We start from the raw sequence: 25696 nt of genomic DNA on the forward strand, positions 1-25696 counted from the left end.
GATGAGACCAAGGTTATCGAACTAGTAGGAAAACCAAGCAACACTATGTAAACACCACCTGCACACACATAACAAAAACACGCAACCTGACGTGTTAAAGGGGTTGCCAATCCCTTTCAGGCAACGACACTAGAAATTAGCAAACGAACATGATAAAAATATGATAGATGGGATAAATAGACCTCGAATAAAATAAGTTGCAACAAGATATTTTTGTATTTCTAGTTTAATGGATCTAAAAATAAAAGCAAAGGAAAATAGATCGCAAAGGCAAATATAATGAAGAAGAGACCCGGGGGGCGTATGTTTCACTAGTGGTCTCTCTCCAGAAAAATAGCAAACGGTGAGTAAACAAATTACTGTTGGGAAATTGATAGAACTTCAAATAATCATGACGATATCCAGGCAATTATCATTATATAGGCATCACGTCCAAGATTAGTAGACCGACTCCTGCATGCATCTACTACTATTACTCCACACATCGACCGCTATCCACCATGCATCTAGTGTATTAAGTTCATGGAGAAACGAAATAATACAACAAGAACAATGACATGATGTAGACAAAATCTATTTATGTAGAAATAGACCCCATTTTTTTATCCTTAATGGCAACGATACATACGTGTCGGTTCCCCTTCTGACACTGGGATCAAGCACCGTAAGATCGAACCCATCACAAAGCACCTTCCCATTGCAAGATAAATAGATCCAGTTGGCTAAACAAAACCCAAATATCAGAGAAGAAATATGAGGCTATAAGCAATCATTCATATAAGAGATCAAAGAAGACTCAAATAAGTTTCATGGATAAAAACATAGATCTGATCATAAACTCAAAGTTCGTCAGATCCCAACAAACACCGCAAAAGAATTACATCTTATGGATCTCCAAGAGACCATTGTATTGAGAGTCAAAAGAGAGAGAGGAAACCATCTAGCTACTAACTACGGACCCGTAGGTCTACAAAGAACTACTCACGCATCATCGGAGAAGCATCAATGGGCATGATGAACCCCTCTGTGATGATGTCTAGATTGGATTAGGTGGTTCTGGACTCTGCGACGGCTGGAATTGATTTTCGTCGACTCCCATAGAGTTTCTGGAATATTGGGTATTTATAGAGCAAAGAGTCGGTTCGGGAGGCACCCAAGGTGGGCACTCCAGGCGCGCCCTGGTGGGTTGTGCTCCCCTCGGAGCACCCCCCCAGGCGCTTCTCCGGCCCATTAGATGTCTTCTGGTCCAAAAAAATCTACAAAAAATTTCGCTGCGTTTGGACTCTGTTTGATATTGATTTTCTCCGGTGTAAAAAACATACAGAAAACAGCAACTGGCACTTAGCACTATGTCAATAGATTAGTACCAAAAAATGATACTCCCTCCGTTCCATAATGTAGTGCCTATAGATTTTTTGAGAAGTCAAACTTTACAAACTTTGACCAAGTTTGTAGAGAAAAATATTTATATTTACAATACCAAAAATATATAATGTGAAACTACATCTTATGATGAATCTAGTGATATATGTTTCGCAGATGTAAATATTTTTCTCCACAAACTTGGTCAAAGTTTGTGAGGTTTGACTTTTAAAAAAATCTATAGGCACTACATTATGGAATGGAGGGAGTATAAAATGATTATAAAACATCCAAGAATGATAATATAACAGCATGGAACAATAAAAAATTATAGATATGTTGGAGACGTATCAGGCTTCAACAACATCTTCAACAGGGGCAGCCGGAGCTGCCCTAGGGTTCTCTCTCCTCCACGGACGGGACAACGTCCACGTCATGGGTCGGGGGGGGGGGGGTCTCATCACTCTAGTGGCCAACTCCCCCAGGTGCAACAATGTCAGCATCCCGTGAGGCTGGGGGAGCAGCGCACACAGTCGGCCCAACCAATGGGGTCGGTTGGGCGGAAGGCGGGCCCTGCTGGTGGACTTGCCAAAACTCGGTCTCTGCTTCCCGCGTAGTCTCACATCCCTCGGCCGCATGCCTAGAGGGGATGGATCCACCGACTCACCCACGCGATCACAATGTCCTAGTTGGAGAGCCCGACAGCCAACAGAGTGGCCACCCATTTCTCCAACATCATGGCTTGCACGACCTCTTCTCGGGTGAAATTCATGCCCTGAGAGGGGTTCCACACGACCGCGTTAGAGGAGTACGACGGGAGGGCCACATCGCCGACTGGAGTTGATGGCTCCTCGCAGTAGAACCATGTGGAGGTCCACCCGTTCAGCGAGTCGGGCCACCTCATCTCGAAGTAGCTCGACATCCGCTTGGCTTGGATGCCGAGTGCCCCGCATGTCTGGTAGATGTCCTTCGACACCGCCTACGGCTTGATGTAGAAGAAGTGCTTGAACAGGGCCCACTCTGGCGAAATGTCAAGAAAGGCCTCGCACAACGTCCCGAAGCTAGAGAGGTGGGCGATGGTGTTCGATAGAATGGTGGAGCTGCACGTGGAAGAAATCCAACACCTCCCAGAGGAAGGGGTGGATCGGGAGGCCCAATCCCCGGTCCAGATAGGACGTGAGGATCACCCGCTCGTTCCCACATGGGGGGACGGCTCCTGCTCACGCGTGTCTGGCACTCACAAGCCGGTCTCCGGCAGCCGATGGTCTCATGTGTTCACTCAGAGAACGCCCTCCGTCACGATTGAGGGAAGCCAATCCTTGCGCTCCTTGTCCTCGGCAGTAGCTGCGTCGGTCGCGAAGAGCTCACCGCCCGCGGAGAAAGATGCACTGCCTGCGGCCTTGGCCTTCTCGAGCTTTTGGGTGGAGGAAGACATGGCGATCCAAGGGTTCAAGAGGAGGAAGAAGGAGAAACTGCCCTGGTGGTTGCGGAAGATGTGGGGGACGGGAAAAAACCCTCCCACATACAGTTGGGTATTTATACCCAAGTCGGTGATGAACCACTGCGAGAAAACCACGCGACACGCGTATAAAAAGGAGGCCGATGCGTCAATTCGGCGTGGAAATCCAGATGGTCAACATTTAAAACCCACTACACCACGAGGCGTCACTCAGGCATTCTGTCAGTCGGAGAATGGAACCCAAAGAGTCTTCCCAAGCGAGTGGTCAGACGAAGGTTTGTTAGACATGCAAAAGATCCCGATGTGATAATTCGTGAAGACCCACAATGATGACTGCTGACCATTGACCTACCAGCCGGCTGACGATCTACCTTCCAATCGGCTGAGAAATGCAAACCAACTCGACCAACAGGATCCATCCCAGGTCGAACGACCTGTGCCCAAGGCACGATGACTATCCGAGTGCCCACCACTCGAAGGAAACCGAATGAATCAACACTCGTTTCAGATCCGTTCTGTGTAAGAGCAAGGGGCGCCCGTGATATCCTCTGAGGCACAAGTCGGCTTCCCTTCCGAGGGAACCGAATATCTGGCTGCACAGACTTGGTTTTGCAAAAAAGGCTTCCTACGGGCATTCTTCTTGTAGGATATTTACTGGTGACACTTGACCCGATCAAGCCTAGATTCCTCAGACAGCCACTTGGAATTTGATGATACGCCCGCAAGCGGGCCCATAGTCGGGCCACGAGTTGTCCTCTCCAGAAGAGATCAAAAAATGGGTATCACTAAGTCTTCTCCCCAATTGCTCACTTCTTCGCCCTCCCTAGGCATGAACAAACTGAGTCCACACCAAGTCCCAACAGTCGAATACCAGCACTCGGCCAAAGACGAAAGGAGCAGTCGGCAGCCTACCTAGGATACCTCTCGACCACGTGACAGTTACCCAACAATGGTATAATCTAGTAAATATGACAGTTGCCAGTAGTAAATACCATGAAACAGTCGGCCAGACCTGAATAGCATTAACATCAGTCCATTATGTACCCCTACCTGGCGCACTCTATATAAGCCAGGAGGAAAGCCACATCTTGAGGGTTGAAGATCCACACTTTGTACCTTACGCCAAGAGCTAAGAGCACCACATGAGTAGAGTATTACCTCCACCGCAGAGGGCCTGAACCTGTATAATTCCTTGAGCGTACTCCCAACCACACTGTTCGCTAGATACGATTGCCTCTACATTCATACCCCCTAGTATTGTCAGGATTATATCCACGACAACCCCTATATGTCCTTTGCGGGAGTCCAGACACCTTTTGCCATCCAATGCTATCCCTCGAAACGTCCGCAAGCCGGTCCGGACTTCTAAATTCCGGCGAACTAGAAGCAGACCGGGAGGAGGGGGTGGTCCGGCCATCCGTCTATTCCAACCAAAAGCCATCATATTCAACATCATCCCTCCTCTCTCTCCTCAATTGTGACATGTACATGCATAGTGTTCACAGACTGATCCGGAACAATCCACAGACAGATAGTGTGTCCATTTAGGGACAGCATCGGAGATGCCCTTAGTTTGTTTTGTTTTGATTGTGGACTTAGTGGTCTACGCTGAAGCGGGACTGCGGGTGGCCAATGAGCCCATGGCTTTAGCGGCTCGTGCTCGGCGTGCTCCGTCACTACTAGGATATTGTGCCTTGCATTCATGCTTTAGTGGACACGCGAACGATCAATCGCCGCACGGTCGAGGAAGGGTTAGAGGATGGGCGATGGTTGCTTGACATCAGCAGCGAGGTAAACTTTGGAGGCCACATGCAGCTTTTGCATCTCAACCTTGCGATCAGCACGATCAATCGCGATCCCACCAGAGACGATTCTTTCTCATGGCCGGCAGACCCGTCCGGATCTTATACCGCCAAGTCCACCTATTTTCGGCTCTGCCAAGGTGCCGAGAGGGCTCCATACGCCACTTGCATTTGGAAAAGTTGGGCACTTTTGAAGTGCAAATTTTTTGCGTGGTTGGCAGTGCAACACCGGATCTGGACATATGACAGAAGAGCAAGGCACGACCTTCAGGATGCTCCGTCACGTGCCTTCAAGAGGAGGACAATGCGGAGCACATTCTCATTCAGCGTGGCTATGCCAGGGAGGCGTGGCACTACATATTCGAGACGCTGAGCTTGCAGGGTAATATCCCGGTGCCGGAGGACACCTTACTAGATTGGTGGTTGACTACGAGAACTAACTTCAGGAAAGGTTTCAAGCGCGGCTTCGACACAGTGACTATTGCGACCACCTGGGCTCTATGAAAGCAACGCAACGCCAGAATATTTCACCGGATCAATCAACAAAAGACGGCGTCAGACTTGGCCCTCGCCATCATTGCGGAGCTTAAAGAATGGAGGTTGGCGGGATTGGATGGAGGAGGTTATGGCATGTTTTGTGAGAGTGTAGACATAGGCTAGCTAGTGGGTGTGCTAGGGTGTGCGTTCTCTTTGGAAGCTAGCTTCCATTCCTGTAATTCTTGTAAATTGACGTTTGCTCTCTTCTTTTATAAAATTAAGGTACGCCTTTGACGTACTCTAAGAAAAATACTCGTAACATATTCCTCTTGTCACCCCTATATACGGCTGTAGTCTCAACTCAGAAGTCGGAAAATATCACGAATGCCCTGGCTCCTCTCCTCTCCCTCGCGTGCTGATGTCTCCTCCATTTCGTTTCTATCCGTCTGCCACCTTTAGTCGCTACTTAATGCTGGGCCCGTATCATAAAAGCTCTTGAATGGCCGAGCAGAACAGGACACTACCTAAAACATGATTTACCCAGGAATCAGGCAAAAAAGGGAGGCTATATCTAGCCTTGTTATTACCAGTCAAACACGGCCATCACGTTCCTTTCCCCGACAGGTCATTTTGCCCCGAGTTCGGGCGCCATGTAACCAAAAAATACTCCCTCCTTTCCGGTTTACAAGGCTTAATTTAAAAATCTCACTAATCAAGATAGATGATGAATGATGGAATATTTTTTATAGTTTACAAAAGCACCTAATTAATGCTTTTGTTTTCCTTAAAAAATTATGTTTACGAATGCATTAATTGCAATGCATGCATGCATAAAGTGCATGCATTGGTCAGTTTTCTCTTAATACTTGCATGCAATGATTTAATACACCTTGAAGTTTGAACATATGATGGGGAACAACCAAATTAAGCCTTATAAAATGGAAAAACTAAAATCTTGAGATAAACCCTATAAACCGGAAAGGAGGGAGTACCTCTCGAGTCTCGACACATATGCGGACTGGGTCTGCGCATATCCGTCTCTGCGCTCCAGTTACCGAGGTGCGTGTATAAACCCTACAAGCTGGAAAGAAGGAAAAGGTGATCAGAGACGTATCAGTGGACGCCATTTACGCCTTCAGTGGAGACCGCGATCACGATGATTATTAACATGACTTTGAAAAATCGCAACCTTGAACTGACTGCACTGTAAATCGAACAGACCAGAGACAATTCAAAATTCTGGTATTCACCCCGACCAGGTAGATACCCGTTCTAGAAGAGAGACAGAGATAGAAGAACAGCAGCAAAGCTGCAAACATCTGCCTGGCCATCTGGAACCAGAGGAGAAGTCCATTAGAGGTTGAATTCTGGAAGTAAACTTTGAGTATTCTCAAGATGACAAGTCAGTCTTAAAATATTTGCGGCCAAAGATCGGCCATCGTTTAAATATTCCAAGTCAAAGCCGGAAAACCACTTTCCTGGCTTCACACCATTTTTCTCCCTTTTTTTAGTCGTCGACAGTCAGCATCACGGCAAGAGTCAGATATTGGCATTTTCTGTTCACTAATATTAATCAATGAAGAGAAAATAGTACTCTATGACACAATAAACCCTATGGCACAAAACAGTACTTCATCCAGTGGAATAACATAACAATAATTAAAGAAGCGAAAGTGACATGACATCACTAACATCATAGCTATGCTACATCGGATTGCAACTGCAACTGAAGTGAGGTGACACAACATAAATCAAGCAAGGAAAAGAAAACACCATTAACCATTTGTCATAAATTTCAACACCAGATTTTAGTACTCCTACTATTCTGTTAATTCATCTATACTATTCAGCAGCATCAGCAGGGCGTTGGGCGTGTGGCTCTCAATCAGCCTTTGCTGCTGCTGTACCAGGTCAAAGAGGGCTGCTTATTTAATCAACCCTGTAGCTCACCAGGCTGAGAAACCTCTGTGTCCAACTCCAACCACAGCCACGAGTGACTCCAAAGTTCAGGCTCCCATCCTCGCTCAAGCCCCTGCTATTCTTCCAAGCTCCCATCCATGATCCATGGATCCCTTCTTCCTCCTCCTCCTCCTATTCGGTCAAATCCTGCTCTGCACAGCCGGCGACACCATCAACTCCGCCACACCCTTGTCCGGGTCACAGAAGATCGTATCCCAGGGAAACAAGTTCGCCGTGGGCTTCTACTCCCCATCGCAGAGTAACACCACCTCTTCCACCTCCAGCAATTACTACATAGCCATATGGTACAACAACATACGACTGCTGACCACAGTGTGGAACACCAACATGACGGTGTCTGACCCGGCCACCGCCTCCTTGGAAATCGCCAGCGACGGCAACCTTGTCCTCCTTGATCAAGCCAAGAACCGGCAGCTATGGTCAACTGATGTAAGTATAGCCTCCAACTCCACCATGGCCATCATCAGGGACAGCGGTAGCCTCGATCTTATCGATGTCTCCAATTCATCGATAGTTTACTGGCGAAGCATAGACCATCCCACAAACACCTGGCTTCCGGGGGGCAAGCTCGGGCTGAACAAGACCACGGGTCTGAGCCAGAGGCTTATTCCTTGGAAGAACAACGCAGACCCATCTCCTGGGTTGTTCTCTCTGGAGCTAGATCCCAATGGCACAAAACAGTACTTCATCCAGTGGAATGAATCCATAAACTACTGGACCAGTGGCCCCTGGAATGGCAATATCTTCAGCCTCGTGCCAGAGATGACGGCTAATTTCAGATACGACTTCCAATTCGTCGACAATGCCACAGAAAGCTATTTCTACTACTCGATGAAGGATGATGCAGTCATCTCGCGGTTCATCATGGACGTGACCCTCCATTGCAGTGATTGGGATCTTCAGGATTACAGTGGCGGGTGCAGGAGGAATGTACCATTGCAGTGCCAGATCAACTCGAGCTCCGGACAGACCAAGCCTGATAAGTTCTTTCCCATGGCAAGCGTGAGGCTACCTGACAATGCTCGGGGTGCAGTGGGCGCCAGCTTGAAAGAATGTGAGCAGGTTTGTCTGAAAAGCTGTTCATGCGATGCTTACACTTACAATACAACTGGCTGTTTTATTTGGTCTGGGGACCTGGTGAACCTCCAAGAACAGTACAGTGGAAATGGAGTTGGCACACTCTTCCTCAGACTTGCAGCATCCGAGCTGCAAGACCCAAAAAAGAGCAAGGCTGTGATCATTGGTGCAGTTGCTGGCGGGGTTGCTGCAATTCTGATAATCCTTGCGATTGTGTTTTTCTTCCTATATCAGAAATTTCGGCGAGAAAGGACTCATCGGATATCAAAGACTGGTGGGGGCACATTGATTGCTTTCAGGTACAGTGATCTGCAGCATGTCACCAGAAACTTCTCAGAGAAGCTGGGGGGAGGTGCCTTCGGTTCGGTGTTCAAGGGGAAGCTCCCAGATTCAACGGCCATTGCTGTGAAGAGGCTCGATGGTTTTCATCAAGGGGAGAAGCAATTCCGTGCTGAGGTAAGCACGATTGGGACAACCCAGCATGTTAATTTGGTCCGCCTTATTGGGTTCTGTTCTGAAGGGTCAAGGAGGCTGCTTGTGTATGAGTACATGCAAAAGGGCTCCCTGGAAGTGCAACTCTTCCCTGGTGAGACAACTGCATTGAGCTGGGCCATTAGGTACCAAATTGCACTTGGAACAGCAAGGGGCCTAAACTACCTGCATGAAAAATGTAGGGATTGCATCATACACTGTGATGTCAAGCCAGATAACATTCTCTTGGATGATTCCTTTGTACCAAAAGTATCCGACTTTGGCCTAGCAAAGCTCTTAGGCCGGGACTTCAGCCGTGTTTTAACGACGATGAGAGGAACAAGGGGTTACCTTGCACCTGAATGGATCAGTGGCGTGCCCATAACCGCGAAGGCAGATGTATTCAGCTATGGCATGATGCTCCTTGAAATCATATCAGGCAGGAGGAATTCTGACCATGGAGAGGAGGGCAGGTCCACTTTCTTCCCAACCTTGGCTGCAAGCAAGCTCCATGAAGGGGATGTGCAGACCTTGTTGGACCCTAGGCTGAAAGGAGATGCAAATCCTGACGAGCTCACAAGAGCTTGTAAGGTTGCTTGTTGGTGCATCCAAGATGATGAAAGCACTAGACCCACGACGGGTCAGATCGTCCAAATCCTAGAGGGGTTTCTGGATGTGAATATGCCTCCCGTTCCCAGGTCACTGAGAGCTCTTGGTGAAAGCCCTGATGTCATAAACTTCTTCTCAGATCTGTCTTCAAGCCAGACTTCCCTGACGCAAAACAGCACAACAACTTCTCAGACACACAGTGCTACTTCAGGCAATTCACATTTCCAAAGTTCGTAATCAGGGAACCCTGCAATTTATGAGGGCAAGGCCTTTATATGTTTGAAAAGTGCCATGAGTAACTGGAGTTGTATATATATGTAGAAATTAGTAAACTCAGATTATTTATGTCGTCCTATGTATCAATAAACACTGTAGGCTCACAGCAGAATTGAAGAGCCAAAATAAAAACGAGATTTCTGTTGCATGCTATCTTGCGGAATGGAAACTACTTTACTATTTAGACAAAAACAAACAACATTTTTTTCATGGCAAGTGTCTGCCTTTTCACAAACGCGTGTCTTGGAAAAAGGCGGTCATGGCATAATTTTGCTTGTGCTATTTGGCAGAAGCACAGCCATAATTTCATAAAGGAAAGTCCAGTCAACTGAGGAAGTTAGCAACAGATACAACTGTTGTCTGGGAAGTGGGAAGACAAGTCAATTCAAATGATAAAACTGGTAATATGGACGGAAGAAATCAATGACCGTGTTGCCTCTCCCGGGGATATTTTTTGAACTAACCCTCTCCAGGAGGTAACGCCCTTGAGTATAAACTTGCAGAATACCACATGGCACTGGCTTGGCTGGATTGACATGAACCTCTATTAGGACAGCAACTGGCTCGTTTGGAGCCCAAGAAAGTAAACTGGCTAACCCTCTATTGCTTTCAGTTAATAAAGAACAAGAGACTACTTTTTTAGAGCTTCCACTGAGCCAGGTACAGATACCAGAAAGGTCAGGATTGATATTCGCTTTACTGCCTATAATCTCACTAAACAATCAAATCTCATTCTGTTCCATTTTTAGTCAAATAGTGAAAGATATTGCATAGCAGTTCTGTGCCAAAGGATGGCCCTTTCGCAAGATACGTTCATCAGTTTCTGCTCATATATTACTTATTTCCACTTCCACAATTAAATCTGCTGTGACTAATACAATCTCCGGACTCCAGCCCCTTTCTGATCATACAACTGTTACATCAAATGGCAGAATTCGATCAGGATTTCTTCTATCCAGGTTAGTTATCCTGGTATTTGGTTCAGAACCACTTAATAGAATACTTTGGTGTGTATTCAACCCAAAAATCTATTGGTTTGGGTGGTCAATTGAGACAATCCTGTACTAAGTGCCTTATCTCCAGAGCTCAAATTGTTGGATTTGGTCTCTCAGGTCAAAACAGACCAACAGAAAAGGGGTAGTTGCGACTGGTTTCGATCCCTAGCCCATCAACGTCTCATATATAACGAAAAGTTTTAAATAACAGACTATGGCAAATAGCGGCAGCCTCAATAGCGCACAAAGCCGCTAAATTGCACAAGATGCCGTTTAGCATGATGCCCCTCCAAATGCTATAGTGTCGAGCTAGCACACTGTTTAAAACTTTGATCTAAAACTGAGTACATGAGGTGCGGTTTCAGTACTACTAGGCGCGAGGAGGAGGAGGAGGAGGTTAGCCTCGATGGGCAGGTGGTGCCTCAGAAGGACACCTTTCGATATTTGGGGTCAGTGCTGCAGAAGGATGAGGGTATTGATGAAGATGTGAACCATCGCATCAAAGCCGGATAGATGAAGTGGCGCCAAGCTTCTGGCATTCTCTGTGACAAGAGAGTGCCACAAAAGCTAAAAGGCAAGTTCTACAGGACAACGGTTCAACCCGCAATGTTGTATGGGCTAAGTGTTGGCCGACTAAAAGGCGACATGTTCAACAGTTAGGTGTGGCGGAGATGCGCATGTTGAGATGAATGTGTGGCCACACGAGGAAGGATCGAATCCGGAATGATGATATATGAGATAGAGTTGGGGTAGCACCAATTGAAGAGAAGCTTGTCCAACATCGTCTGAGATGGTTTCTTCATATTCAGCGCAGGCCTTCAGAAGCTCCAGTGCATAGCGGACGGCTAAAGTGTGCGGATAATGTCAAGAGAGGTCGGGATAGACCGAATTTGACATGGGAGGAGTCCGTAAGAAAAGATATGAAGAATTGGAGTATCATCAAAGAACTAGCTATGGACAGGGGTGCGTGGAAGCTTGCTATCCATGTGCTAGAACCATAAGTTGGTCGCGAGATCTTATGGGTTTCACCTCTAGCCTACCCCAACTTGTTTGGGACTAAAGGCTTTGTTGTTTTTGTTGTTGTTGTTGTATGAGGGGTGTCGGTCAGCCCAGACGTTTAAGGCCGGTTTGAGATGCCCATCTGGGTCGGCTACTTTTGACCAGCCAGTGACCGAGCCGTTAGACCAGGCGTTTGGAGGGCTACAGTTATATTCCTAGAAACAGTGACATAACTACAATTGTTGTAAGGACAACTGCACAAGTAGAATTAGGGTGGCACTCGAGCCTCAAACATCAGAGAACTAATGCACTCTGTGCACTAACGACCACCTAAAATAAAACAAAATTACTAAATTGCAATATACAGTTAATGACTAGGCATCTATTTTAATTTTGCTCGGTGCAGCCACCCCTAATTCATATGGTAAAAAAGAAAATAGCTAATTTGCGACCCCTCATTCAGTTCCTAGATCCGCTAGATCAACTCACCTTGGCACTTGCAAAGTTGCAATTCATCAGATGCAAGCAGATTGCACTGCAATTTGGGATGGACATGCCCACATCCGTACACACGTTCCCAATCCCATTGCCCCACACCAAATCGAACACGAGGAGGTCACCAGTCAATACAGGGTAGGCAAAGGCAACGTCTACGCGACATAGAACGGGAGTATGGGACTGACGGAGGATGGCGAACCTGGGGCTGGAGCCGCGAGAGGAAGACGGCGGAGGAGGCGACGAACTGGCAAGCCCCGCAATCCAAGGTGCGCTAATGCTGCCCTGGGCGGCGCGAATGCCGCCACCCCTCTGAATTCGATCATCTGATCTGATGTGGGTAAAACTGCTGGGACAAATTGGCAGGGTAGCATCGGAGGCGCGACGGGAGAGGACGGCGGAGAGCCGGAGACCGTCGCCGTCGCCGTGGCTCGTGGAGGCCGTGCAGTTGAAACAAACCTGGGCCGTCCTTTAATGCCGGCCCGTGGGCATGGATCTGTCACGGAAAAATCAAGTCGGTTCGGCGTAGCCCTTTTATTCGCGGGCCGACCCGGCACGATCCAGGCTCGGCTCGGCACAGCCCGATACGTGGCCCAAGTCAGCCCTGCTAGCACTATTTGAGGTAACTGGCAAAAGAGATCGTGCGTTCCAAACGGAAGAAAAGGAATAATTTTGTCTATGTGCCTAGCTCAATAATGTGAATTAAAAGAATAAATTATTTGAATGGTGGAAAAAAATGTTGAATAATGTATGAAAATGCACGGAATAAACATTAATACAAGCATTTGATTTTATGAAAAAAAGGAAAATGTATCTGTTTGCCTCCAATCGGTAGGGCTGTCAACAATGCTCGGGCTCAATGAACTGTTTCGTGTTCGATTAACTATATGCTCAAGTTTGGGTTCAACCTGCTTGCGTCGTTGGTGGCTTGGCCAAAATTCACACTTTCAAGGTCAATGCAAGATGGCCACTTTGACTGGTTGATATGTTAAATAGGGAACATGTAATTCCCAATAGATCATGATGCATTGTGCTCTAAATTTGTACTATTGCTTCATTGGTTGCCTATTTGTGATTAGTAAAACAACTACGATATGGGGTAGCCTATCAGCGAGTTTCTTCCTCCCCTCCGGCTGTTTGTCCCTTTAACCAAAATCGACTGACCCGAATTTGAAATGTAGTCGACTGATATGTAACTATTGTGTGTGAAAACACATCTAAACTTATGTTCCTACATCAATGAAAAATGTTCATTTTTTTCAAAAATTAAAATTATATAACTCACATGACATGAGGAAATTTCTATTATTATTCTTTCCCCTTTTACCAAAAACAAAAACATAACTTGAGATAACTGCGATTACACAAGAAGCTCATTCAGCTAGAGCTCTTACAACACTAATGAATTGTTGAACAAAAAATCAACGGTAAACTAGCTCAGGTAGCTAGCCCCATCACCCAGCAGGTAGTGATCGATCGACCGAATTCTGAACGACCTGCTTCAATAGAACGACACCAGCTAAACCCGCCGGCTTGGCAGAGAAACGGCACCGCCGATCGACCAATGTCCCAGCTGGAAGTACAGCAGGTTGCCAGCGAGCGCCGCCTGGACGGCGACATACACCGCCGCAATGGCAGCGAACGCGGCCACAAACATGGCGAAGAGGACATAGGGCCTCTTGCCCCAGCGCCCAATAACCCCGAGCGCGAACGGGTAGAACATGAGCAGGATCCACACGTTGAACATGAGCCCGCTGGCCGCCTCGACGACCTGCCCGGCCGACCAGCCCCAGGTGATCGCCTTCCCCACCGCCGCCCCGATGGCAACCACATTCACGGCGATCACCACCAGTGTGGGTATCAGCAGCGGCGCCCACTGCACGTTGTACAGCTCGGCGAACCTCTCCCTCGCGCCGGTGGCCAGCTGCTTCGCCGTCATCTTGAAGGACATGCCTTTGAGGCCGAGGGACCTGAGCACGACGTGCAGCACCGCCGTCGGGTACACGCCCGTCGCGCAGATCATGTAGAACTGCTCGTTGCGGAACCAGTCGAGCAACGTGAGCCCCGCCCACACGATCTCCACCATGCCGATCACCTCGTTCGAGACGATGATGACGAGCACGTACATCACGTACGTCGGGTAGGGCTTCTGGATGTAGAACCGGCCGTTGAAGACCCACATCAGCGGCAAGAGGTGGTAGCAGACGACGAAGAGCGCCGAGAGCGGGTAGAAGGTCATGTTGGTGTAGGCGACGCGCTGCATGGGGTGGAGCCGACGGCCGGCGAGGAGCGGGCAGAAGCGGGAGAAGAACACCTCCAATGAGCCCCCCGACCAGCGCAGGATCTGGTACATGCGCTCCGTCATGTTGATCGGGGCCGTGCCGCAGAACGCGGGGGGCTCCATGTCGCAGTACATGGACCGCCACCCCGTCCGATGCAGCCGGAAGCCGGTCACCGCGTCCTCGGTCGCCATGTCGTACACCCACCCGACGCCATCGCCCCACTCCGTCCCGTCCTCGTACGCGCACGTCATGACGTCGGCGAGCTCCGTCGTTGCCGGCTCGTCAAGCGACACCGGCGACATGACGGACCGTTCCTGGTTCGCGGCCACCGGTATGGAGTTGATGAACGTCATCGACTTGCCGAATTTGTTGGGGTTCTCTAGCACCTTGACGTCGTCCGGGCGCCAGCGAGGCGGGTCGGCGCCGTAGAGCGCGACGCGGCGGAACATGCTGCCGGTGCCGACGTAGGAGGGCCCCTGGATGCCGTTCATGCCAAGCATGGTGGCGTCGAAGAACATGCGGTTGTGGTTGGCGTAGCGGTCCGTGGGGTCGACGTCGTCGAAGCGCTGCGGGAACTGGACGAAGGCGACGTTGTCGCCGTCGCGCCGGTCCATCATGAAGCACATGGCGGCGCGGAAGGCCTGGGAGTTGTTGATGTAGTGGTCGCAGTCGAAGTTGATGATGAAGGGCGCGTTGGAGAGCAGGGCGGAGACGCGCAGCTGCACGTTCAGCGCACCCGCCTTCTTCTGGTGGTCATAGCCCGGGCGCTTCTCCCGGGACACGTACACCAGCATCGGCAGCCGCACGTCGACGGCGCTGAAATCCAGAGGATTGTCGTCGGAGCTTGCCGGCGCGCCGAGCTGAGGCTCGCCGCTTGGCTGGGACAACATAACCTGTCGAACAATCATGTCAGCTGCAAGAAAATCATCACATTTGGTTTGTTCCCCCATTCAAATTTGTATTGTACCTGGATAATTCCAGCGTGATCGCCTTTCCGGTGACCCTCAGCCGGCTCAGTCCATGTGCCAGGCCACTGTGTCCCGTCCGCCATCCAAGTCGCCTTCGCTCCTCCTCCGCCTTTGGCATCTTCACGGCCGTGCGCCTCTGACCGTTGCGGGATGACAGTGAACAGTGCGTCCAGGCGCGTCTTGAACTCCTCATACTCCCTCCGCAAACGCCTATGGTCATCGAGGAACTCCTCGGGCAGATTCCCCTTGTACGGGCGGACCTTCATCCCGAAGTAGCTCTCCGGCGCCCTTGGTTCGACGTGATGCTTCCGGCAGAACGGAACCCACAGCGCGGCGAACTTGGCGGTCTCGACCAGCCCGTCGTAGTGGAGCAGCGATCCGCCGTCGTCCGAGAGGTACGTGGCGTACTTGTCGACCGGGTAGTCGGTGGCGAGGATGGAGAGGATGGAGTTCATGGTGTGGAGCATGGGCTCCTCCACGGGGTCGACGGTGCTGATGAACACGTCCAGGACGGGGAGGTTGGAGCCGCCGTCGGGCAGGTCGAACTGCTGTCTCAGGAGGGGGATCGTGGGGATGCATATGGTGGGGTTGAGCTTCGGGACCTGGTTTAGCCACCAGCTCAGGCCGAACCAGAAATCTCCGACGACCGAGATCCACCACAGCCACATTGCGTCGGAATCTGGGTGCTGCACACGCCATGCGAAAAACACGATGACCGCCGTAAGTCTAGCCAAGTTCAAGAACCTGAAAGCTCAAAACAAAAAAAGTTCAAGAACTTGTCACGTAGGAGTATAAATACAAAACGGATATTAGGATCTGCTAAAATTTTCTACTTAAAAAATAAATAAATGTGCACATGCATGCTACTCTCTCTGTTCCGGTCCTAAAAATTTATCTTTATACAGATTTCAACAAGTGACTACATACGAAGCAAAATGAGTGAATATACACTCTAAAATATGTCTATATACATCTATATACATCCGTATATAGTAGTCCATTTGAAATCTTTAAAAAGACAAATATTTAAGAACGGAGGGAGTATATTTTAAAAAAAAAATATAACTACTCCCTCCAATCCATATTACTTGTTATTCAAACGGATGTATCTAGCATTCGGAGCAGCAAGTTATTAAAATATATTGACTGTCTGCATCAGTTTACACTTTTGTAGCAACTGACTATCATTATTTCTTTTTTTTCAAAAAACTTTAATATATTCATCAACTGTCAAGGTAATACACAGAAAATCAAAAGTAAAAATTACATACAAGCCAGTAGACCATCTACCTCCCTGAGCTACCACACCCCCGCCCCTGAGCATTCCAATACGCCACTACAAGCTCCCCGTTGCCGAGCACCGCCACCTCATCGAGCCGTCTTGGCCATTGACCTCGAGTTCGTGGCAGTCACGCCACCGAAGTACCACGACATGAGCTTCGACCATGGGACAAATGGGTGGCGGAGATTCGTAACCCGGACGCATATGCGAAAGTGTGGCTTGGCACATTCGCCACGGCGGAGGAGGTAGCGCACGCCTATGGCGCCGCTGCGTTCCGCTTCTTTGGGAGTTGGGTGAAGCACAACTTACCGCCGATGCCCCCTCGACAACCATCATCATGCCTTCTATTTGGGTCACCTCCTGAGCCAAGGAGAAGGAGCATCGTGCAGCCAAGGCAGAGCCCACGGACGAGCGCGCATATGTCCCCTTCGTGGCCGCGCTCCTCAAGGAGTACCCACAGATCCTCGTCGAGAACCACATGTTCTTCTAGTCCATGGAGGACATGAGCATGATCGAACGCGATCGTCGCGAGATTGCCTGCCTCGAGGCGGAGCGTGAGGAGATGTTCGATGAGCTCGCCAAGGAGGAGGACGATGAGATGTCGTGGAGTTGTCCCATCGCGAACGACCATGGGGCTGGCCCCTCGACTAGGGGTGGGGTGGGGTGATAATAGACTGTTTAATTATGCTATGCATGATGCTAATGGTACCATTGTTTAATTATGCAATGAATTTTTTTGCTGGAAACGCAATGCAATGAAATGGAATTACGTACAAAAAATTATTCGAAAAATGGACCTGATGGACAAAATTTTATTTGCCGAAAAAAATGAACAATAAGATGGGGACTTTTCTTCTCAACCCACCCAAGATATTTATTTGCTTTCATAACAACTCATATACCGATGCAAAAAGGAAACAGACTGTAGAGCGTAACATTACCTGTAGGTGTTCACAAGGAAGCCCCTTACTTTGAACGTGCGGTACAAGAGCGGCCGGCCGTCCTCGCCGCCGCACTCCCGCGACGCCGCCATCTCCTTCTCGTCGGCGGGCACCCAGTGCTTCGCCTTGGCCCCGAACACATGCTTGGCCCCGTCGCTATCGTCGTTGGTCGCAAGCAGCGGTTCGGCGAGGCCCGCATTGCCGCCACGACCACCGCCTGTCGCCGGCGAAACCATTGGCTGGCACTGCCTATCTACTCGAGGAAGCTTCTATGCGTGAAAGCTCGAGGAAGCACAGTGTGTGTGTGTTGGCGCACGACGGCTATGCGAGGTGCGACCGCTATATAGAGACATTGTACGAGGTGAAACTAAGCCCATGCCAGCCAGCGGCCACCGACACAGGGTACGCAGTGCCTAAGCTTCGCCATGCCCTGGGAGCTGGGAGGGGAGCCTAGGGGGAGACGAGAGTCGCGTGAAACTCATGAGGGGTACTGGCTGGCCGGGCCACTGGACCAATGCAGCGGGAGCCGTACGCGTGGCTAATCGACGCCATTCCCTGCTAGGAAACAACCTCGCTTTAGGAAAACGTGAGCTACGGGACAAACGCCATGTACGCATCTGACCAAGACGCTTGCTTTTGGACAGCAAGGTGTGGGGGTATTGACGTCTTGTTTGCACTTCTGTTTTAACCCGAAATAGGAAGGGAAACGTTTGGAGACGCGCGCCGGCCGAACCTTTCGGCCGGTCGCCCGCTCACGCGCACACCTGCTTCGCGGGGGTCCCACAAGAGATGAGCTAGCCCGACTTATCCTTCTCCTGTCCATTTACATTTTCCCAGCGACACATGCATCTTCCCCGCTGCCGTCCACCCCCGTCTACCCCTACCCCGCCGCAGCCCAATTTCGCCGGTGAGGTTGTGGTCCACCCCACGGCCGGCGACTTGTGCCGTTGGAGACGACATGCACGGGGTCGGGGGGGGGGGGGGGGGGTGCATCTGGTATCCACTGGTGCCGGAGACGAAGAGCCAGGGGCGCCGTACCAAGCCGTGCCGACGAGTCTCCATGGATGACCACGGTGAAGGTTGCGATGCCAGCGAGCGAATAACGATGTTGGAACTAGCATTTTGTTTTGCTTCAACCGGCCAAATCCAAAGCTGGAACCACTATTCTTTTTTGCTGCAACCAATAAGCGAGTTGGAAACACAACTGATTTTTGCTACAACTAGATCATTTTTTTGCTACAACCAGTGGCGCTATTTGCTACAATCTTCGGCGTGTAGTTTTGTGGCCCATGACAACAAACAACTGCAACCGAGAGATGAGGAAAGTTGCAATCCACACTGTGAAAAGTTACGACCGGCAACAAAAACAGCTACTACTGTCAGAGTAACGTGATGCAACCAACGACAGCGAACTTGTGGCCGGCGACGGCAGATGCAAAAAAGCTTCAAACGGTGTGCGAAAAAGCTTCAACCGACAAAGGAGTATGCTTCAAGCATGAAAAAGCTTCAAATGGGTGTGGAAGAAAAACTTTGAACCTTGAAAAAAGTTTCAACCGGCAATGAAAAAGCTTCATTTTGGCAACCGTCGTTGTTTTTAGCTACTACGGCGATGTTTTTTGCTACATTCATTCAATGTTGTTTTACTGGTGGCTGTCGTTCGCGCAATCCTGTGCTTCCAACACAAAAATGATGTTGCAACCGTAGACTTGTTTTGCTACTACTGGCGCAGTGTTTTGCTACATCCATCAAGCAGAAGATGCGACCTCGCGACGGCGACGAGGGCGTTTTTGCTGCAACCATATTTGGTTGTTGCTATTACCGGCGATCTTTTTTGCTACATCCATCAAAAAGGAGCTGCGACCTAGCGACGGCGGCGACGGTGTTTTTTTGCTGCAACCGTTGTCAGGTTTTACTATGACCGGATAAGTTTTTTATTACATCCGTTCAATGGTGTGATTGGCTGGTGGGAGTCATGACGCAATTCCGTTCAACGAGTATCAACGGCGAGGGGCGGCAGCGGAGCTACAACCGGAGCCGGTGAGAGCTGCAACCGCAGGTGCAGGTGTTGCATGGGTCGAGGCAGCGACGAGGAGGACCGGCGAGAGTGGGAACCAACGACGAGGACGGCCGGGGAGGGTGCGGATCGGTGACGAGGAAGGCCACCGGAGGGGAGATGAGGCACCGGAGGAGAGCTGCGCGAGACGGCGGAGATGCGGGGATCTGCGCGAGCGTGAGATGCGCGAGGAGGAGGAAGATCGGGGACGAATCGTTTTTTTTTGCTAGATCGAACGGCCAGAACAAGTGGCATCCTGCGGCTAGGGTGCGACCGGCCCAAACTTTGGGCCGGTGCGCCGGCGCAGATTACCGCCCAAATAGGAAAGGGACACGTTTCTACCCGGTGCGCCGGCCGAAACTTGCGCCGGTTGCACGCGGGCCTTGTGATCAAGTGGGATCGTGCGTTCCCAGGCCTCGGTCTTTCCCCTTTTCCCGTACGAACCGTTTTTTCACCTACCCCTTTCTTCTACCTCACGATGCGCACTAAAAGCTGCCATAACCGCTCAGTTCCTCCATCTTCAGGCTCACATGCAGCACACCGGCGTGAACGAGGCCTTGCTCATAGGGCGAGCCATGGTAGGGAGGAGAAGACATCGACAACTAGCTCCTCCTCCCTCCCTTTTTCCCTCTCTCAGCCCCGCACCCTCAACGACCCTTGTCAGAGCTGAAATCAAATGCTACAAATGGCTTCTTTTTTGCTGGAACCATTAAAATGACGACAGTGCGCCGCGCATGAGCTACAAATAGCAGTCGATGGAGCTGCAACCAGTGTTACAGAATGCTACAACCGCCCTTTTGTTTTGCTGGGACCAGAGAGAGAGAGAGAGAGCGGGGGTCACAAATGATGCAGGAGGAGCTGCAAACAGTACCGCAAAATGCTACAACCGCTAATCAAAAAGCTTCAAACGAGATGAAAAAAGCTTCAACCAGATATATGAAAAGCTGCGAGCAGTCATTGCCATGGCGGAATGCTACAACCGTTGACATAAAATGCTACAACCCTTGATGAAAAAAGCTTCAACCGAAACGATAGAGAAAACATTAACCAAGACTACTACAAAGAAAAATAGCTGCAACCGTTCATAGAAAAGTTTCAACCGTAAATGAAAAAAGCTACAACCATTGAAAGAGAAAGCTACAACCATACACTGCATAATCAGAAAAGTTGCATCCGTTGTAGAGAAAGCTTCAATCATATGCGCGAAAAGCTTCAATGATGAAAAAAGCTTCAAACGGCAATGAAAAAGCTTCAACTGCCAGTAGAAAAAGCTTCAAGCGGTAATAACAAAAAAGCTTCAACCAGGGGAGCCAGGCGAACGACTGGTGGCGATGAGGACGGCGAACGGCGACCGGGGGCGGCAAGGATGGCGACCGGGGGCGAGGACAGCGACTGGGCGACAACAAGGACGGAGATCGGCAAGCGGGGGTAAGGACGGCGACCTGGCGGCAACAAGGACGGCGACCGGCGACCGGGGCGAGGGCCGCGTGTAACGCCCTTGATGCGGCTATATCTCCCACGTGTCGAAGCACGACTTAGAGGCATAACCACATTGAAAGCAATGTCGCAAGTGAGGTAATCTTCGCAAACAACCCATGTAATACAATAAGGGAAAAGATACATAGTTGGCTTACACTCACCACATCACACAAGGCATAAATAAATCATTACATTCATCCAAATACACTCAAGGTACGACTACGGAACCAAAATGAAGATAAACCCCCAAATGCAACATAGTCCCCCATCGCCCCAACTGGGCATCACTACTGATCATCTGGGAAAGACACGTAGTATCGTCCTGAGTCCTCATCGAACAGCCACTTGAGCTCAGTTGAATCACCTGGAGCGGTATCATCGGTCCCTGCATCTGGTTTTGGAAGGAATCTGTGAGTCACGGGGACTCAGCAATCTCACACCCTCGCGATCAAGACTATTTAAGCTTATAGGTAAGGGTAAAAGTATGAGGTAGAGCTGCAGCAAGCGACTAGCATATATGGTGGCTAATATGCGCAAATGAGAGCGAGAAGAGAAGGCAAAAACACGGTCGAACAACTATGATCAAGAAGCGATCCTAGAACAACCTGCGTCAAGCATTACTCCAACACCGTGTTCACCTCCCGGACTCCGCCGAGAAGAGACCATCACGGTTACACACGCGGTTGATGCATTTTAGTTAAGTTAAGTTTCAGGTTTTCTACAACCGGACATTAACAAATTCCCATCTGCCCATAACCACGGGCACGGCTTTTGAAAGATCAAATCCCTTCAGGGGAGTCCCAACTTAGCCCATCACAAGCTCTCACGGCCAGTGAAGGATATTCCTTCTCCCAAGACAATCCGATCAGACTCGGAATCCCGGTTACAAGACATCTCGACAATGGTAAAACAAGTCCAGCAACACCGCCCGAATGTACCGACAAATCCCGATAGGAGCTGCACATATCTCGTTCTCAGGGCACACTCAGATAGGTCAAGCTACGAGTAAAACCAACCCTTGAGTTGCCCTGAGGTGGCCCCGCAGGCTGCCCAGTTCGGACCAACACTCAGAGGAGCACTGGCTCAGGGGAGGTTTAAATAAAGATGACCCTCGGGCTCCGGAAACCCAAGGGAAAAAGAGGCTAGGTGGCAAATGGTAAAACCAAGGTTGGGCATTGCCGGAGGAGTTTTATTCAAGGCGAACTGTCAAGGGGTTCCCATTATAACCCAACCGTGTAAGGAACGCAAAATCCGGAGACATAACACTGATATGACGGAAACTAGGGCAGCAAGAGTGGAACAAAACACCAGGCATAAGGCCGAGCCTTCCACCCTTTACCAAGTATATAGGTGCATTAAGATAAACAAGATAATATGATGATATCCCAACAATAAACATGTTCCAACAAGGAACAAACTCCAATCTTCACCTGCAACTAGCAACGCTATAAGAGGGGCTGAGCAAAGCGGTAACATAGCCAAACAATGATTTGCTAGGACATGGTGGGTTAGAGGTTTGACATGGCAATTTGAGAGGCATGATAAGCAAGTGGTAGGTATCGTAGCATAGGCATAGCAAAAGAGCGAGCATCTAGCAAGCAAAGATAGAAGTGATTTCGAGGGTATGGTCATCTTGCCTGCAAAGTTCTCAGAGTCGACTTGATCCTCGTAAGCATACTCAACGGGCTCCTCGATCACGTACTCGTCTCCCGTCTCTACCCAAGCAAGAACAACAAACAAAAAGGAACACAATCAACCACGTGCAATGCTCAAGCAACATGATGCAAATATGGTATGATATGCGGGATGCGATATGTGATGCATATGCATGATTTGGAAATGAATGATTGGACCTGGCCTCAACTTGGAAAACCAAGAGTGCCACTGGAAAGGTGAGTTGATTTCGGTTGAAATCGGTATGAAGATCACCGGAATCAGATGCACGGTTTGGAAATGACAAGCAAAACAAATATGGCACCGGTCTACGATAAACAACAAGTAGCCTCCTAAATGCATCAAGAACAACATGCTACAGCACTCCAACATGACAACACAATACATGGCAGGGATCCACTCATGATACTTGACAAAATATGAACACTGAGCTATGGCTAATTCACTCATTAACAGGTTCAAACAAGCATGGCAAAAGTGCAAAAGATAATAGGTTTCAGACTTAGTGAAATTAATAGCATGTCAGGAATTTAACATCAGGAAGCAATCTTTAGAGCATGAAAACTACATGCTACAGGAACTTATCATGGCAAAGCAAGGCATAGCATGAAGCTACTCAAAGCATACAACAAAAGTCCCTTAGTGACCATGAACCAAAAGGGATTAGAAAATACAATTGCAAGCATGTGAACATAGCAAAAACATAAACAGATTCAGACTTAGTGAAAAACTGGAGCATGGCAAAACAAATAACGAGTAGGCATGTTTACGAGCTCGATGCACTCCCTACGAGGCATTGCATGACAAACTAAGCATACACCCAGTAAATAGACATGGCATAGAAGCTAGACATGGTAAGAACAACAACATATCATGCATGGATCAACAACAACAAGCTCGGCAAAATTGTTAACATGTTAACAATCTGCCAGGAACATTTTATAGCAAAAATAGAGCTCGATTGACTCAAGCTAGGGTGCTCCAAAATTGCAAAAAAAGACATGGATGGATATAGCACAATAATAACTACAAAACATCCTTACTGATCATGCTCAAAAGAGGTACGGATCACTAGGAAACAACATGAACATATGACATAAAAATAATGACAGGGCAAGGACTTAGTGAAATTCTAAGTCCCTGAAATCAACATCATTGAGTAAGCTACTTTGCATGCTTGTGCTAGTCACCACAAAATCACAAAAATACATGGCATACACCCCTATAAAGATGGCATGGCATACTTCAAAACACATGTAGAGCTCAAGATCATAGCATGCACACATTAATCATGGCAAAAATAACAAAAGTGCATTTGCTGAAACAGATCTGAAACTAACATCACATAGCCTTCTTCCAACAGCATTTCGGGCATCAAGATGAGCTCAAATGAGAATGATGATATGAGATGAAATAATGTACTCGTCGAGACGAACATTTTGATATGCTACACGCACGAATCGAAGCCACGATGAGGGAGTTATGATGCGTCAAAGTATGCAAAAAGTTAGGGTTTCGGGGGAAAAAGTCAACCGATATGAATTGGATCCATATCTAGATCTCACGGTACTGTAGCAGGTACTGTAGCAATTCGCCAGATCGAGGTCGCCGGAGAGAGACGAGGCGATCGGAGGAGCTTGGGGGCGCCGGAGAGGAGCGGGGTGGCGGACGCTCGTCGGGAGGCGGCGCGGTTGGCTCCGGCGGCGTCGGGAACGAGGGCGGCCGGCCGTGGCGAGGCTCGCTGGCGGCGATGGCGGGTGGCGGCGTTGGAGGCGGAGGCCGACGCGGTGGCGACGGGGTTCGTCGTCGGCGCGGGAGGAGGCAGTGGCGCGTGGGCGGAGAGGAGAGGCGGCGGGGCGCAGTGCCGCGCGGGCCGGGGAGGGCCGGATGCGGGCTACGGCGGGCCGCGGTGGCGATGTGGGCGCGCCTGCCACGTGGCGCTCGGGGATTGGTTGCGGTCGCCGGCGCGGGCGTGTCCGGCCGAAACGGACACGTCCAGCGGCGCGGAGGACGAATTTTTAGGGTTTGGGGGGAGAAGACCCGGGATTTGGGAGGAGGGGCTATTTGTAGAGGTAGGAGGAGCTAGGAAGCTTCAAATGAGGTGCGGTTTTCGGCCACGTGATCGTGATCGAACGATCTAGATGATGGAGGAGGTTTAGGTGGGTTTTGGGACAATTTGAAGGGGTGTTGGTCTACAACACACACGAGGCCTTTTCGGTCCCTCGGTTAACCGTTGGAGTATCAAACGAAGTTCAAATGGCACGAAACTTGACAGGCGGTCTACCGGTAGTAAACCAAGGCCTCATGACAAGTCTCGGTCCAATCCGAAAACGTTTAACACCCGCACATGAAAAAAGGTAGAAAGGGACACCGGAAGACATAGGAGCACCGGAATGCAAAACGGACAACGGGGAAAATGCTCGGATGCATGAGACGAACACGTATGCAAATGCAATGCACATGATGACATGATACGAGATGCATGACAAAGACAAAACACACGGAGACAAAAACCCGACAACGAGGAAATAACATAACTTAGTGCCGGAAATGGCAAGAGTTGGAGTACAAATAAGGTAGGTTACATCCGCGGAGTTACACCGCGAGCCGGCGATGAGGACGGAGACCGGCGACGAGGACGGCCACCAGAGGGGACTGGAGGCGCGGCGACGAGGACATCGAGAGGAGCTGCAGATCTAACTCGAGGTAGAAGAAGCCCATGACGAATCATTTTTTTAGCCTAGCATCCAGTGGCCACGCGGGCTCGCATCCAAGGACTGGGGCAGGACCGGCCAAAACTTTCAGCCGGTGCGCCAGCGCCTAGCATCACCCAATAGGAACAGTATCTATTTCATCCGGCTGATCTTTTGTCATCGTAATCCCCCTCCATCGAGCGACGCGTGTCCCCATGTGGACCCGCCCACCGCTCGCCCCATCCCAGGCTTATCGCTTCACGCATCAAGCCAGTCCACACATTTTCTCGCATCGCTCCCTGTCCTCCATTCCTTTTTCTCC

The 25696-nt window shown here is 49.5% G+C and overlaps 1 protein-coding gene and 1 long non-coding RNA gene across 2 annotated transcripts; both read right to left on the reverse strand.

Moving 5' to 3' along the window:
- Positions 1-1249: 1249 nt before the first annotated feature.
- Positions 1250-12481, reverse strand: LOC123188321 (uncharacterized). The gene is made up of 3 exons (XR_006494548.1): positions 12205-12481; positions 6093-6181; positions 1250-1302 (listed from the first exon to the last, which is right to left on the reverse strand). It is a non-coding gene; the product is annotated as an uncharacterized lncRNA (long non-coding RNA).
- Positions 12482-13324: 843 nt separating this feature from the next.
- Positions 13325-17871, reverse strand: LOC123188320 (probable mixed-linked glucan synthase 8). Its single transcript, XM_044600373.1, has 3 exons — positions 17476-17871; positions 15252-15996; positions 13325-15177 (listed from the first exon to the last, which is right to left on the reverse strand). The coding sequence occupies exons 1-3, from the start codon at positions 17709-17711 to the stop codon at positions 13522-13524; spliced, it is 2637 nt and encodes an 878-aa protein (XP_044456308.1). The 5' UTR covers positions 17712-17871; the 3' UTR covers positions 13325-13521.
- Positions 17872-25696: the final 7825 nt, after the last annotated feature.

Source organism: Triticum aestivum, chromosome 2A, assembly GCF_018294505.1.
Source record: "Triticum aestivum cultivar Chinese Spring chromosome 2A, IWGSC CS RefSeq v2.1, whole genome shotgun sequence".
NCBI lineage: Eukaryota > Viridiplantae > Streptophyta > Magnoliopsida > Poales > Poaceae > Triticum > Triticum aestivum.